Genomic DNA, 16,518 nt, shown 5'->3' on the forward strand with positions numbered 1-16,518 from the left:
GACACTTTGAAACAACAGATTTATATAAAAAAATGTTTATTTTCTGCAAGTATTTTATATAACAGATATAATTTGCACTTATTCTATTCATTTCAATACTTACACTCAGTTATATCAGTCACTTATTCCGCCTCAACAATTATTATAGTCAAATTACACTAATTTATCTATGTCACGAGTGAACGACGTTCAAAATAAATGATAATATTGGGATGATAGCTTTATATTAACAAATACATTTATATGTAAACTACGACATAGGCGTGCCAATAGAAGCACGGGAGAAAAATTGTAACTTAAAACATAAGTATTCTAAGTAAAACCTGAGAATATAACTAACATTTAGTGCAGTAACTGTTTTGGTTGCTTTGACGGCGAAGCGCCCGGTAACCGGCTGTCGCCCGCTCGCTTTACGCCTGTCGATTTTATATCTGAAAACAAATGGTCACTTTATTAGCTTACTACTTATATAGGGTTCATCCCGGATATCGAATGAAATATATTAGACTGAAAAAATTTTCGCAAATTTTAAAATTTATCTTCTTTATAATATAAGAATAGACACACAGAATTTCACAGAAAAGACACGTAAAGCACACACAGATAGACAAAGAAGAAAGTTTATACACTATAGATCTAGCTTAAGTATAATAATCGGCTCAAAAAGCTTATGAGTTGTAAATTTAGAACTGAATATGTTTAGATATTTTTATATTTTCAAGCAAATGAAAATGAAACATGCACATTTAGGAATAATTCACGAGAAAAAATAAAATTCGCAAAATGCAGTAGTTCTCAATGAAATCAGATCAGTCAATATTATTCCAGCCTACAAGTACATGAACACATGTATTGCCAACTTCATGGCAATAAGTGTAAAATATAATATAATCATGAAGAAAATTAATGGAAGTATGAACGCATACAAACTATCAACAGGGACAATTTTCAGCAACAACATTCATAGTAACTTAAGTTAATATTTACAAAGATTTCTTACCAGTCTCTCTCACAACTAACCAATGAGGCATTTAAAAAAAACAATGCGTGTCAATGTCCAAATTTCCAAAAAGAAAAATATGATATTTAAAAAATAATAAATTATTTGTTTTATTTCTACATTCATAAGAATAAATCGTCCATATGAACCTATTTCTGTAATATGTATTAGTCCTATGTTGTATTGTGTGTAAGTTAGTTGCATGTCCCTGTGAAGTTCATTGCAATTTAGTTTTTTACAAACTCTTATGGGAAATCCTATGTTATAATGTGTATATGAAAATGAATGTAGGAAGATATATTACCGCACTATACAGCTATCATACATACTATAAATTACTTCTACATAGGCCAAATAATGCATCAATTATGTGGGTCGCGTAAATCTAAATATGTATAACAAATTTGACTCATTTGATGATATAGTGAGATGATTCTTATGATAAAATAATTTATAGAAATTATATGAACTTATTATTTTTTATAGATACGTAGAAAGTAACTGTTTACATGTTATCTTTTTTAGTTTTTGAGATCTATATGATAAATGTAAATTGATTAAAGTATGTAAATGGAAATAGATGAAAAATCTTAATAACATTCCCAGATCTTCAGAACATTAAGTTTTTTTTTTGTTCTGTGTTAAGATTTTCATGTGAGCGAATTTTTTATAATAATTAATTACATATTATTTGAAATAACCCTGTAACCACCCGACTTTCGAGGCGGACCCGGAGTAATTATCAAAATTTACAAAAACATTTATACTAACATACCATTTATACACCTATGACCTATGCCCGTACCAGACAACTAAATCTTTATTTTCTTTTTTGTCAATTGATTTTGAAAAGTAGGCCTTTACTACACAACCACACAATTTTAAAGTGAAACTTTTTGGTCTGTGTAGCGCATGTCGCGTGTATCGCGGCTACCGCCGACCGTCACGCGACATGCGCTACACAAAGCAGTGTTCGGAACCGTTCGAACAGTTTCACTTTTACCGTGGTTTCATAAAACCACACAACATTTTTTTATTGTACTTTTTATTTTTATTTAGTACATAATAAATTTCATTGGTACCCCAATAGACCCGTGGCCACACAACCAAAACATTTTTTTTTAATTATTAATAACTTAGTACATAATAACATTTCATTTGTACCAATCCTACAGGCATCTGACTTATGTAGCCAACATAGCACGTATTAAAATACATATTATTTTATAAGTTGTAATATTTCATGTATTCCTCTTGTAGGCCCGAAACACAAAACAAAACATTTTTCCCACTTTCATCTTACATTTATATCAACTGGCCTACTAGGAGTAGGCCAGTTGAGTTTAACACAGCCAATTTTTTTTCTTTTTCACATTAATTTTTTTATACTTAATAGTATTATTCCAACCCTACAGACACCTAACATGGCGGCCACAAAACCCTGATCAAAACCATGGACTAATAGAATCTAAAGAGGACTGATGAATGTCATACTAGAAATCGTACCCCGTAATTTCAGCTTATTGCTAGATGGCGCTCTCATTTGAGCTTATTATTTAATTTGCAGTTTTAAAAGCGCCACCTAGTGACCAATTTTAGAACTAAGGAAACAGCAAACTATCGATTTTCAATTATTACATCTAGAGGGCGTTGTTTTAAAAACTCCGGTGTTTTTGAATTATTATTTTAGTTTTTAGGGAGCATCTAAGGAAGTGAGTACCTCTATTACGATTTCGACACCCACTACAAACATTCGACATAGTGATCAGAGTAGTGTATATAATATAATTATATTATATATATTCTTTATTTTCTGTTAAAAAAATGTCTATATCTTTTTTCTTCTTAAGTATTCCCTTGTAAACAGTATTATTTATATGACCATAAAATACGGGAAAAGAAAAAAAAATGTGGATGTACAGCGATGATTTGAACCAGCATCTATCGATTTTAAAGTACGAGACTCAGTCAACACAGCTACAGGCACTTATACGTCTTACATTGAAATTTATGCTCTAATTGTTCGAGTATTTCTTTGATAAATACAGTTCATAGCAACGCGGTGGTGGAGCATCTTAAGGAAGTGAGTACCTTTAATAAGATTTCGACTCCCACTACAAACATTCAACATAGTGATCAGAGTAGTGTATATTATATATATTCTTTATTTTCTGTTAAAAAAATGTCTTTTCTTTTTTCTTCTTAAGTATTCTCTTGTAAACAGTATTATTTATATGACCCTTAAAATACGGGAAAAGAAAAAAAAATGTGGATGAACAGCGATGATTTGAACCAGCATCTATCGATTTTAAAGTACGAGACTCAGTCAACACAGCTACCGGCACTTATACGTCTTACGGGCTGGCCACGGACACCGGCGGCGCGACCGACGGCGCGACGGGCGGCGCGGCAAGTCGCGCGGCGCGGTAAGCACGCCACGGGCAGTTGCGTTCGCCGCCGCGACCAGTGTAGACGAGGAGACGAGATAGCTTTATCAAAGTTAGCTCGACGTTGTTTGGAGAGTAGCAGCTTTTTTGCTTAAGATTTAATGTTTGGAAGATATAGTGGAGTTTTTATTATTAGCCTTTGTTCGGACTTTACATATGTGTGTAGTTATATATGCTCGGTTTGACCCATTTTTGCGTGTCCGTTTGCCAGTTGGCAAAGGCCTCCTCCAATCTCTTCCATTCGGGTCTCACTAAGGCCACTCTACCCCAGGTTGTACCCGCTACCTGTCTAATGTCGTCATCCCATCTTTTTTGGGGTCTCCCTCTCTTTCTCTTTCCTTCTCTTGGGTACCACTGTGTAGTAAATTTGCTCCATTTTTCTTTACCCCTGATCATGTGCCCCGCCCATTTCCACTTTTGCCTTCTTATCTTCAGTGTTATGTCCTGGACCTTAGTCTTGTATCTGATGCTGCTTTGCTTTATTTTGTCTTTTCTTTTGATGCCAGTCATGCTTCTTTCCATGGAATTTTGACAGATGCGGAGTTTATTTGTTATGTTTTTTGGTAGGGCCCACGTTTCACTTCCATACGTCAGCACAGGTAGGATGCATGTGTTGAATAATTTAGTTTTAGTTGAAATGTGTAGGTTATTGTCTTTCATTACTTCTTTAAGAGACCAGTACTTTTTCCAGCCATTTATAACTCTTATAAATGGCTGGAACTGGCTATAGTGGAGTACACGAATTAAATAGAAATCGTGTTACAGACGGAGAATTCCACCAAAAATATGAAAAATATAGGCATGATGAAAAATTATGTTGCGGGTGGCTAGACTTCCAAATAGCTAGTCTAGCTAGAATTTCTGCAATAAAAGCTTCCGTCTCCATTTTCGCGAAAAAAAAAACAAACTATTTTAAATTAAGTTCGCTCCGGGAGTAGTCGCCGCGTCTGCCGCTCGACTCCGTGGCCTGCGCCGTAATAACTCATACATTTGTTTCGATCGCTAGTCGTGCCGCGCGATTCGCTCGGGGAAATTCGCCGGTCGTCTCGCTGGTCGCCGCTGCGCGTGGCATGCCCAGTACATTTCCATACATTTGATTCATTCGCAAGACGCGCCGCCAGTCGCGCCGCGCGAATTTTCGCTATAGCGAATTGTCCGTGGCCAGCACGTTACATTGAAAGGAGATTGCCCAAGTGACTATGGCACTTGGTATCGCAATCAAACTTATTGTGTCAAGATGAAATATAGCTCAATTTAAAGCTTGATGTTAGTACTTTTAGAAACGATTAAAGTTTTTATGTAAATAAGCCGCAGTTCACGACAATAAAAATAAAACAATAGTTTTATTCAACGCTTCAAAAAAATACTTTATCGAGTTTATACTAACGATGAACGTTAAGTTTTACATTTATTACATAGGTAATATTTTAATTTACAAGACAAATGTGAAAAGTAAATCGTAATAAACATTATAATTCAAAATAAATAACGTCGAACAATGCGTCGAACACATTCATTCAACTATGACATATGACGCAGGACGCTTGCAAGAGAGATAGATATAATGTGTCAAAACAGAAACTTTTACTTTTATTTCTATTTATTCGGTATAATTACGACTTAATAGTGATAAATATGATCATTATAAATACAAATAGGAATTAACAATATCACGAACACGTGACACAACTAGTATTTTACCGATTCCATACGTGGTCATACATGTTTCAAAAGAATAACTTTTACTTTTATTTCTATTTATTCGGTATAATTACGACTTAATAGTGATAAATATGATCATTATAAATACAAATAGGAATTAACAATATCACGAATACGTGGCACAACTAAAATTTTACCGATACCACCCGTGGTCATTCTCCTTTATGCTCTAATTGTTCGAGTATTTCTTTGATAAATACAGTTCATAGCAACGCGGTGGTGGAGCATCATAGAGTAACTTATATAGGATTGTGGAGCATCTTAAGGAAGAGAGTACCTTTAATAAGATTTCGACACCCACTACAAACATTCGACATAGTGATCAGAGTAGTGTATATCTTTATAATATAAAAATGAATCCCAAAATGTGTTGATAAGCGCATAACTTGAGAACGGATTAACCGATTTCGTTAATTCTTTTTTTATAATATTCCTTGAAGTTCGAGGATGGTTCTTATGTAGAGAAAACGTGAATATGTACCACGGGCGAAGCCGGGGCGGACTGCTAGTCTTATATATAAAAATGAATCGCAAAATGTGTTGGTAAGCGCATAACTCGAGAACGGCTGAACCGATTTCGATAATTCTTTTTTTATTATATTTCTTGAAGTACGAGGATGGTTTTTATGTAGAGAAAACGTAAATATGTACCACGGGCGAAGCCGGGGCGGACCGCTAGTAATATATATTATTTAAATTCTTTATTTTCTGTTAAAAAAATGTCTATATCTTTTTTCTTCTTAATTATTCCCTTGTAAAAAGTATTATTTATATGACCATAAAATACGGGAAAAAAAAAAAAAAGATGTACGGCAATGATTTGAACCAGCATCTATCGGTTTTTAAGTACGAGACTCATCAATACAGCTACGGGCACCTATACATCTTACGTTGAAATTTATGTTCTAATTGTTCGAGTAATTCTTTGACAAAAACAGTTCATAGCAACGTGGTCCATGGTCTTAGATCATTAAGTAATGGATGGAGTACGCTGGCAAATGTTCTAACTAAACTTTCTGCTGATTTTGGTGCGGAGAAGGTAACTCACACTATTGAAACACAATCACACATTCACAAAAATAATTTGTGTCACGAAAGTCGTAAAAATTTATGACCTTTTAAGCGACGAGTTTTTAAATTCAACTCTATCCCTAAGTTCATAAAGATTAAATTTGTATTTCATTCCAAGTTGTCTCGTGGGGAGTGCGGTTCAATATCGCGTTCTAAATTCAACTTTATAACTTAGGTCATAAAGATTAAATTTGTATTTCTTTAATGCCTCAGCCCCCGGAATCACAGACACAATAGAAAATCTATTGTGTCGTGGCCCGTGGGCCGTGGTCCGATCGGGCCGCTCGGTGGTCAAGGGGCTAAAAGATAGACTCGTAAGGAATGCGGTTCATTATCGGGTTTTAAATTCAACTTTATCTCTTAGTTCATAAAGATTAAATTTGTATATTTTCTTTCCATGATAGTCTCGTGGGGCCGCATCAATGATCGAGTAAACGACTCGATTATTTGTCTTGATCATATCGCTAAACGATACATCGACGATTATTAGAAATTGCATTTAATTAGAAATGTACGTTAAAAAAATATACACAAATGAAAGGTTATTCCATCTTTTTTAATATTCGACATGTTTGAATTGCTTCTGCAAGGCTTGACAGTGCAAAACGGCATTTTTAGCGGAGCACTCGCAGACGTCCTTTCGATGTTTTAGCCTAGGAAAACGCAGAGTGTTTGTAATCGATTACGCAAGTAGTTTTCATGAAAGCATAAGATTTTTCGATTCGAATAATCTTATACCTCGACAAAAGGGGTTACCTGCGAGTGTTATCGATTACTTAATGATCTAAGTCCATGGTGGTCACGAAGTCACTCTCGAACAGCGATGAACGAAGTGACAAAAATAGGCGGTCCATCCTAAGGAGCGCTGGTGCAGTGAACTCCCATAAATAATTATAATAAAGTTGTGCTCATTCATTTAACAATTAATATATCTTTAATTTTAAATTAAATTTATCGTATACCTAAACTCCAATACGAATATCAAATGCCTAAATACGGAATCCAATAAGAGGTTAAGAGAAATTTTCAGTCCTTCGCGAAACAAAAGATCACGTAAACATAGCGCAATCCATTTTATAGATCATCTTCATACTTGATAAGTAGTATTATTTTTTTATATTTTTATTGAAATTGATTCCAGAAGATAACTTTAAAAATTCATTTTGTTACTTTTATTAGTGATCCATTGAAATGTTACATTTTTTAGCCCTAACCTTGCATTTTTTAGAGGACGCAATTTTGTTTTTTTGATGTGTAGGGGGGGTCAGTGTGAAGCTAAAACCAAGTTTGTGGGGTCGCCACCCTTGTCCCACGGCCGCCATCTTGAAAATAGCGGTTGAAATGGTATTTACGATATATCTCTTAAACTATTTAACTGATAAAAAATATCGTTAACATTATTTGTTGCAAATCGAAATATTCCAATTATTTGTAACTAGCGGTCCGCCCCGGCTTCGCCCGTGGTACATATTTACGTTTTCTCTACATAAAAACCATCCTCGTACTTCAAGGAATATAATAAAAAAGAATTATCGAAATCGGTTCAGCCGTTCTCGAGTTATGCGCTTACCAACACATTTTGCGATTCATTTTTATATATAAAGATTTAAGATATTACTTTGTTCTCATGCTTTGAGTTAAAATTGTACCGTAAAATAGCGTTTTTTGTTAAAAATCTGTAATAGCACCCTTATTGTGGTGCTTTTTTTTTGTAATGAATTTACTACGCTACTGTATTTTCTTTGTTTTAGACTTTAGTTCAATACTTAATTAAACACCCATACAATTTTGTCACGAGTCGCCTCTGGTCAAACTAACCGTTATTAGTGTTACGTTTACTCAAAATACAAAAATGAAGAAAGTATTATTTTACGCTTATTAAATCTTTAAAACTAAAACAAAATGATGTGGAGGTAGGGAGGTGGATTTCCTCAATCGAAAAAGGGAGAGACTAGTCTACTCGACCGGCCGGCCGTAAAGGCCCCGATTATTAATGGCGGAAAGTTGTATATATGCTCTGTAACGAAAACATTTCGCTTGCGCGATTCAGAGCAAAAAATAACATTTAAATAAAAATATTTTTTTGCGTATTATATTTTACGTATTATATTTTACGTTATAGTTTACGTTTTTTGCGTATTATATTTTACGTCAAGATACTATTTGGCACATTGATTTTTTTTGTAGCGACATCTCTTAGCTTCATTAAACCGACTTAATGCTCTAAGGCGACATCTAGTTCTTAAACGTATAAAAAAGCTTATAAAAATGCCAAATGCTACTGTGAGTGACATCTATCGACAAAATTGGGAACTGAGAAACGAGTTACGTTTTTTACTATGGCGATTGTAAGTCTTCTTGAGTGTATTAGTCTATGTCAAAACACACAATTTTATAAAATGTAATATTTCTTCTATACACCTGGCCACACTTCAGCGCCCAAAAATGTTTTTGAAGTGAAAACTTCTTTAGCGGCGTTGGGTATAAAATCTTAAAGTCGCGTCAGGACACGTGACCTGATCGAAAAAGCGTAAGACGGATGGATATCAAACATGCTCAACGTTAATAATCAAGTTTTCACTTCTGCCGGCACTCCCGGAGTGCAACACGCCTTTTTTTTACTTTTTTTCTAATTGACTAATAAAACCTCATTGGTACCAACCCTGCAGCCACCTGACTTGCGTAGCCGGCCCGTAGCCCTTCTCGTTGCGCGCCGCTATACGGAATATGATCGCGGGCTTGGTGGACGAGTCCACGTGGGCCGCGCCGAGCGACGACTGCGGCACCACGCACGTGTTCGCCTTGCCGCAGTACACGCGCACGAACGCAAGCTGCGACTTGGACGCCTCCTGTGCGATGAATAACTTGTTGTAGGGAAATGAATACCGAGGCGATTTTTTTGTTTGTGTTTGTAAATATAACATTATAACGTGAAAGTGGAAGTGATTATTGTTAGAGAAAAATATGTGTATAATATGTCGATGAATATCTTTACATTTATTGAAAAAAAAATTAAATAACTTTTAAGATGGTAAAATAATAAAAAATGGAAATGAAAGCACAGTCAATGATATTTTGAACTATACATTCCTTTTTTATTTTTGTTATTTTTTTCCATGTCATATTCACTATACAGGGTGTAATCGTTAAGTGTGCACAGGCGATTATTCTGTAACTATTACAGATATCAAAAAACTTTAAACTGATATCGAAAGTACTTAACCTAATGAGTAAAATGGCCATAATAATTTTTTAAAAATAATACGAGAAATATCTAAAAAATTAACTTTAAGCCCTCCCATACATTTAGTATGAGATATGAATATCCCATGTACATGGGTTGATCCAAAAGTAATGATTATCAATATTAAACAAGGTCATTACAGTTAAAATAATTATGTATTTCTCTAGATAGTCTTCTAACTAGATAATACTTCGATATTTTTTTTCCTTAACTCAGAAAAAAAAAAACTTTGACTTCATCTACAAAAACCCCTCAAAATCGGCCATCACTTCGCTGTCGTCTTAAAATTTCTTGTATCGACGGTGTTTCTTGTGCCGAGGTAAGAGATAGAATTAACTAGGAGCTAGATCTTACAAACAGGGTGGGTGTTCAAGCATTTTCAATGCCGATTTTTGATTGGCAGCCATCGCAACTGACGCTTTGTGATCTGGTGCGTTGTCTTGGTGAACCAACATTCAAGACTGAAGTTTGCCATGTCTCTTTTTCTTACTAACCTACCCGCAATCTTTTAATTTGGTCTGTGTAGTAAGAGCCCTGTGTAGTAGTGGCTACCTTCTTAAAATATTCCACATTTCTTCAGCGTCCCAAAAAACTACGGCTTTAATCTATCCCACTAATTTTCACTTTGAAAATCTTCACCGTCACTTTGGAAGCTCGCATCCAGGCCATTGATTGTTTCTTGGTTTCAGCATAAACATGGTGAACCCAGGTAACGCCCATGGTCACAAATCGTGACAAAAAATTATCCTGATCTCATTAAAAATTTAGAAATTCACCCTCTAAATGTCGAATCGTTGTTTCTTCTTTTCGTCGGGAAACATTCTGGCTCGCACTGTTCACATTAAAATTAATGTTAATACTTGGAAACGTGGCCTGTAGATATAATTTTTTTGTGATAACTTAGTGATTACATGAGCAAGCATAAAACATTTATTTTATATTTTATGTGCACAGGAAATACCCAATTATCATTACTTTTGGATCAACCTATACATTTAATATGAAAGATTTTAGCTTTTTTTTTGTTTTTTTGGTTTTCTGCTTTAATTATTTCGCAAATTTGGAGGGAAGTTCATTTAGAAACTGTAAATAGACCTCCTCATTGTATTGCACAATAAGGACGTCACTTCGAAAATCTACTATGAATACAAAATGTATGGGAAATAAATTGTATGGGAGCGTTTAATGTAACATTTTTGGATATTTCTCGTTTTATTTTTAAAAAATTATTATGGCCATTTTACTCATTAGGTTAAGTACTTTCGATAACAGTTTAAAGTTTTTTGATATCTGCAATAGTTACGGAATAATCGCTTGTGCACACTTAACGATTACACCCTGTATAATATTCACAGCGTTTATAAAATTCTACAAAATGTAAATTAAAAACCGCTACATATTGTACAACACATTAACATACAAATCAGAACAAAGTATGAACAAATAATTAATATTATTCCAATCGTTACACTTAACAATATACAAAAAAACGTCACATACCTTCTGCTGCGTGTTGGACCGCACAGCGAGATACACGGAGTACTCGAATATTCCCTCTGCGGCGACCTGCGGCGGCTCCCACGAGAGGTGCGCGCCCTCCACCGACTTGGAGATCTTTATCGCGGACGGAGCGCCCGGGAAGCCGGGGAGGCACGTTTTGAATGCCGCTTCCTGTAGGTTGGCAGGTAAAAATGGTCCAATTTACAATTTTTAGTAAGTGGGTTATTGCATTATTAGTAAAACGAAAAAATTGTATATGAACCAATTAGGGAAATCAATATGATTCATTATATATGAAGAAGTTCATTTGAGAAATTCTTAAAGAATAGAAAAAAATAAAAAATCGATGATGAGGCGAATTTTTCCTATTCTTTTATATTATTTTTTATTATTATTTTATTAAACATTTGAATGTTACAAAACAACATGTCAAAGAATCACAAAAAAATATATGAACATTAACACTTAATTTTAATCACTCCCAATTTAATAATGATGCAATTTTATTCTGACAGAAAAAAAATATTACAAAATGTACCTCGCTGAAGTCCCCTTTGCCACAGGAATTTATCGCGGCGATTCTAAACTTGTACGCCGTACCGTGCTCTAAAGGTGTCGTCGCTAAATCGCTCAAGTCTGGTATACTGTCCAGTGAGAGGTTTGATAGGTCGATGTTCGGATCTGATATGTAATTGTGTACCTGTAAAAATTTAATTGTTAACGGTTAACAAAAAATGTGCCCATTAAGTGAAAAAATTAACAAAAATTGACATTGCATAGCTTGTAACACAATAAATCATTTATTGTTAACTGCTTAATGTAATTCTGTTTTACATAATTTTTGGACAGCAGACCAATAAACTTACTGTAAATGTGGTGCCTTTGACAATTCCAACAGTGTACCAAGTATCTTCGTCGTTTTGTTTCTGTTCCTCCTGCTCTGGCTGAAAATAGAAAATATTATTTATTGACAGTTTTGTAATTAATCATTGCATTAGAAATTAGAATAGATGAAAATTATATTTGAAGATGGTTATGTTTATGAGTGCAAAAATTGGAATTTATTTCATTCACATATTAAAGCTGTATGAGATTGTGATTTACTTTTCCATTTTATAAAAATATGTATAAGAAAGTGTTATATAAAAAATAAAAAAGACGTGGCACTCGGGGACTGCCACGGTAAATCTATTGCATGCTATGCCTTCAAGCCACACCTCCGCGCCCGTCGGAGTGGGGAGCGTGAGGTTTTTCGTTACTAAATTTCTGGATTCGGTCCCCGCGCTCAAGGCCCGCGATAGAAGCTATGCAATAGCTTCACTACATAGTATAAAACAAAGTCGGTTTCTCTGTCCCTATGTCCCTTTGTACGCTTAAATCTTTAAAACCACGTAACGGATTCTGATGCGGTTTTTTTTAATAGATAGTGATTCAATAGGAAGGTTTTTGTATATGTATATAATTTATCAAGTTTTAGACAAAGCGGGCGAAGCCGCGGGCGGAAATCTAGTAGCTTAATAAATAAAGTAACCTGTTCCTGGTGGTGGTGCAGCGCGGCGCTGGCGAGCGTGGCGAGCGCGTGCGCCGCGTCGGCGGGCGGGATGGGCGGCGCGCCGTTCGCGCCCGAGCTGCTCACGGCGCCGTCCCCCGCCTCGCCCTCCGCGCCGCGCTCCGACACCGACGACGACACGCCGCCGCCCCCGGCGCCCTCCTCGCCTGCGTACATGCCTAACAAAGTTAGTTTAACGCTTCTACACAGAACGCAGTAAAGTATCATACTGTACGAGTGGATTGTGTGCATACCGTTTTGACGTGACAACGTCTTATAATTCGATAGAGCCGGCTGCACGCACGAAAAAACATGACTCATGCGGAATTCCCTCGCTCTGAGGCGTTCCATGTAAAGCTTGAAGTGCAAGCGAGAGCGCAGAACGAGCGACAAAGAAGCACAATCGGCCTTAAGGCGTTGTCACGTTCAACTATCGTCAGTAAACCGACTTTACAGGCAACCAATTTTTTTTTACTAATAGATTGTTTAGTGACTGAAAATCAGATAGGTACTAGGTATATAATACAATAATTTAAGAACTTAATTAAGGGTCAATAAAAAGTTTTCATTATTTATTGCATTTTTGGGTTGCTTTTATAGCAACTGTATTTTATATAAAGACATAATTTTTTACAGACATACTTTTAAATTTTAGATAGTGAGTATGAAAGAAATACAAGAAAAATATAAAATTTTAGAATACCTTGCAAGAGATTAGGTGACAGCAAAGCAGATCCATTAGCGGTCATAGTCAGCAACGGCATTGACTCGCTCACCGACGGCATAGTGTCGGCCGCGCCTTCCATTTCTGACGTGTCCGCGTCACTAAAACTGTAAAATAAACAGAAATTCAATAATTTTCTTAAAAATTAATTTAGTCATAAGAATTTAATATAGAATATAGAATTGAGTGAATTTGGGCTAGCCAAAAGGAAAAATATAGCTTAAGGTAATCACAACTGAACACTATGGAATCTTTCATATACAAATTCTTATGGCAACTATTTAGTTTTTTTTTTTTGCAGATAATATTTTTTTATGACTTTAACACAACATTTTTTCAAAACAAACTGAGTTAGTAAAAAACAATACTAACTCATTGGCGGGATGCTGCGGTAGCACAGAGAAAGAATGCAGTACTGCAGGCCCATTGGCTGTTGAGGAAATCAGTGCCGCCTCTCCTTGCCCACTGCTTGAGATATCTGCGCCACCCTCTGTTGTACTTGAACTGAACAAACATAGTATTTTCTTATGTTTGATTTTACGCGAGTATTATACATTTAGAAATTTAAGACTTTTTAACGGACACCCTCCCCGTCTCCACGTGACCATGCTCGCTGTAAAGTGTTTGAAACGTCGGGAAGAATAAATCGCGTAAATTCTGAACAAACATATTTTTTTTACTTTAAGTACTCTAGAGAGTGCTGTAGTCCATTTTAACGTAAATTCATGCAATCTTTAACCAGCAGACAATGAAGAGGTTTCCAATGACACCTTTTTTGTCTAATAAATGATAACTAATTCAAAAGTTATGAGGAAACAGATGAACATCTAAATCATAACACTTCTTTTGCTTTGCTGTAGTCATGTAAAAATAACTAATTGATTAGGTTAGAAAACATGTACTGTACCTAATACCAGTACTGAGTACTTCTTGAGCCGCACTGCTGATGTCATTAACATCATCGCTGCTTGCAACACCTTCACCACCACCCATATCTTCGTCCATTGTGCTCGACTCCTCTGTGTGGAATTACAATCCATACTAATATTATAAATGCGAAAGTAACTCTGTCTATCTGTCTGTTACTCAATCACGCCTAAACTACTGAACCAACTTGCATGAAATTTGGTATGGAGATATTTTGATACCCGAGAAAGGACATAGGCTACCTTTTATTGCGAAATATGTACCATGGGCGAAGCCGGGGCGGACCTCTAGTCAATCTATGTTGTTTTTCATTGATTTTCGTATTTTTTGGTTCAATCCTATTTGTACAACATTATTATTACAGATAACCATAAAAATTAACAAAAAAACACCTACACATGGATTTTATTTAGTGATCATTTCATTTATACAAATACAATGAATGATATAAATTAATTTTATGAAATGTTAAGCATTAACTATTCAATTTTTTTTATTCACAAAGACAAAAAGAAACTTTAAATTATAGTTTAAATAATAAGTAGGAATAAAAACTCACCGTCTTGAATGATTGGTGCACCATCACCTTCAACAGGCATGGCGGAACTGATCGACTGGTCCGGGGACTCCTCTTGCTGTTCCCCCGCCTCACCCTCAGGATCTCCCTCCAAACTATCCTGTTTCAAAATGGGATCCAACTGATTTTCTTCTTGAGGGGAATTGTCTTCAGTCGCAGCCTAATTTAAAGTACTCAAAATTTAATTTATTGCCAATTGTTATTTTTTTTTTACTTTTTATATTCATTTATATACCTTTTTTAAACAAAATTTAAACTTATTAAGATTTATCTTCATTTAGACTTTTTCATAAAGTTCTGTTGGACAATATTTCATTCATTTTATCCTTTTAAGAAATCTTTTTTATTAAAGAAATATTAATTAACAGTTTTTGATTAAAATACATAAATCTTGGATTTTTAATATACAGAAGCAGATACATAATATATGACTAAAAACTAAAAGTAAATCTTACTGGAGTTGATAAGCAGTTGTCTCCAATGTATGCTGATTCATCACCCACTGCGCCAGGAGTTGTTTCATCTATGTCCATTTCATCTTCAGCCTCTGCTTGGCCTGTGTATAAAATTAAAAAAAAAAAAACTTGTTGAAAAATTCAATTTAGATATTAATTGTTGACTGTTTTAATGCACTTTAACTTTAAAACACTTAATAAAAATCACTGCCTATAAGTACCCTATAGGAATCCAGAACAAATTAAACAATGAGTTAAAAATTCCCATTTAATTCCAATAAAAAAGTTTATAATTTTCTTGAATACTTTCTATAACTCACCTTCATTGCCTTCTTCTTCAACAGGATGTTCTTCATTTTCAACTGGTTCAACACCTTGTTCTAAGTCCAACAGGTCACTGCTACTAGTTGGTCCCCCATTTGTTACTGATCAATAAAATGATTATTTTTATATACCAATGATGATAAGATTCACAAAACTGCTTATAAAAATTTATAAGTAATATATTGAACAACGAGTCGCGTGTTAAATAAGACTGGCGATGCTCAATTAGGCCATGTAACCACGCATAACATTTTGTTTATATTTATAGAAGAAAGAATTGTTATTAACCTGCATCCTCAGGTGTTTGTGCCGCATCCGCATCCGAATGTTCAGTTGTGATGTTATTTTCAGCAATCTCTCCAATTGTTTCTGGTTGATTTTCAACCAAAGGCGACATTTCCGCGCCATCAGAAACATCACCATGAAGCACTGATTCTGACTCCATTTTAAATTAAACAAAAGTTCACGATTAAAAAACACAAATAAACATTGATTTTTGTTACACAATTATGAATGAAAACTCAACATTCTCAAAATTAATAACAAATTCACAAACTGTTTGACAAATTCAGAGAATCGTCCATAGTGCCCAGCCAAGTTGGTTTCGGCGTCATTTTCAGTGTTGCCCTAATTTAAGTTGTCAACGTAAAGACTATAGATAATATCTTGTATTGTACAGTGCGACACAAAAGAGATGAAAATAAATGAGGGCGCCACCGTCGCTCATATAGCAACACTGATACTGCGACGCAAGCGATCTTGATACTATAGAATAAAAATCCAAACATCTATATATATAAATTCTAAAATAAATACCGCGATTTAAACCGTTATAATTGTTTCATTGTAGCAATAGTGTAAATTTAAGACAAAAATACATTAGTATTTTAATTGACCTACCTAGGTCAAATTTTACTTAAATGTATTTGGAATTAGTTATTTTATAAAAATCGGTCAAGTGCTTAGACTGCAGAGGCG

At 35.0% G+C, this 16,518-nt stretch overlaps 2 protein-coding genes across 4 annotated transcripts in view; both read right to left on the reverse strand.

The window, feature by feature from the left end:
• LOC149909522 (S-formylglutathione hydrolase) overlaps window positions 1–16,518 on the reverse strand; it is a 120,820-nt gene that overhangs the window by 75,189 nt on the left and 29,113 nt on the right. The gene's annotated exons all lie outside the window — the stretch shown is intronic.
• Window positions 20–16,166, reverse strand: LOC149909531 (uncharacterized). Of its 3 annotated transcripts, none has more exons than XM_090119556.1 (13): window positions 15,829–16,166; window positions 15,537–15,641; window positions 15,217–15,317; window positions 14,744–14,861; window positions 14,165–14,276; window positions 13,630–13,761; window positions 13,237–13,364; window positions 12,516–12,712; window positions 11,851–11,928; window positions 11,523–11,684; window positions 10,985–11,155; window positions 8,903–9,089; window positions 20–431 (listed from the first exon to the last, which is right to left on the reverse strand). In XM_090119556.1, exons 1-13 carry the CDS (start codon window positions 15,983–15,985, stop codon window positions 343–345), a joined length of 1,737 nt encoding a protein of 578 aa, XP_089975682.1. In that variant the 5' UTR covers window positions 15,986–16,166; the 3' UTR covers window positions 20–342. The 3 variants fall into 3 exon arrangements, with proteins under 3 accessions (XP_089975682.1, XP_089975681.1, XP_089975680.1); XM_090119555.1 differs by having other exon boundaries at window positions 12,516–12,700; window positions 14,744–14,921; window positions 15,829–16,165; XM_090119554.1 differs by having other exon boundaries at window positions 14,744–14,921; window positions 15,829–16,165.

The sequence above is a fragment of the Colias eurytheme genome, chromosome 3, assembly GCF_061535395.1.
Source record: "Colias eurytheme isolate Ceu_HAF_F1 chromosome 3, ilColEury1 Martin Lab GWU primary, whole genome shotgun sequence".
NCBI classification, from domain to species: domain Eukaryota; kingdom Metazoa; phylum Arthropoda; class Insecta; order Lepidoptera; family Pieridae; genus Colias; species Colias eurytheme.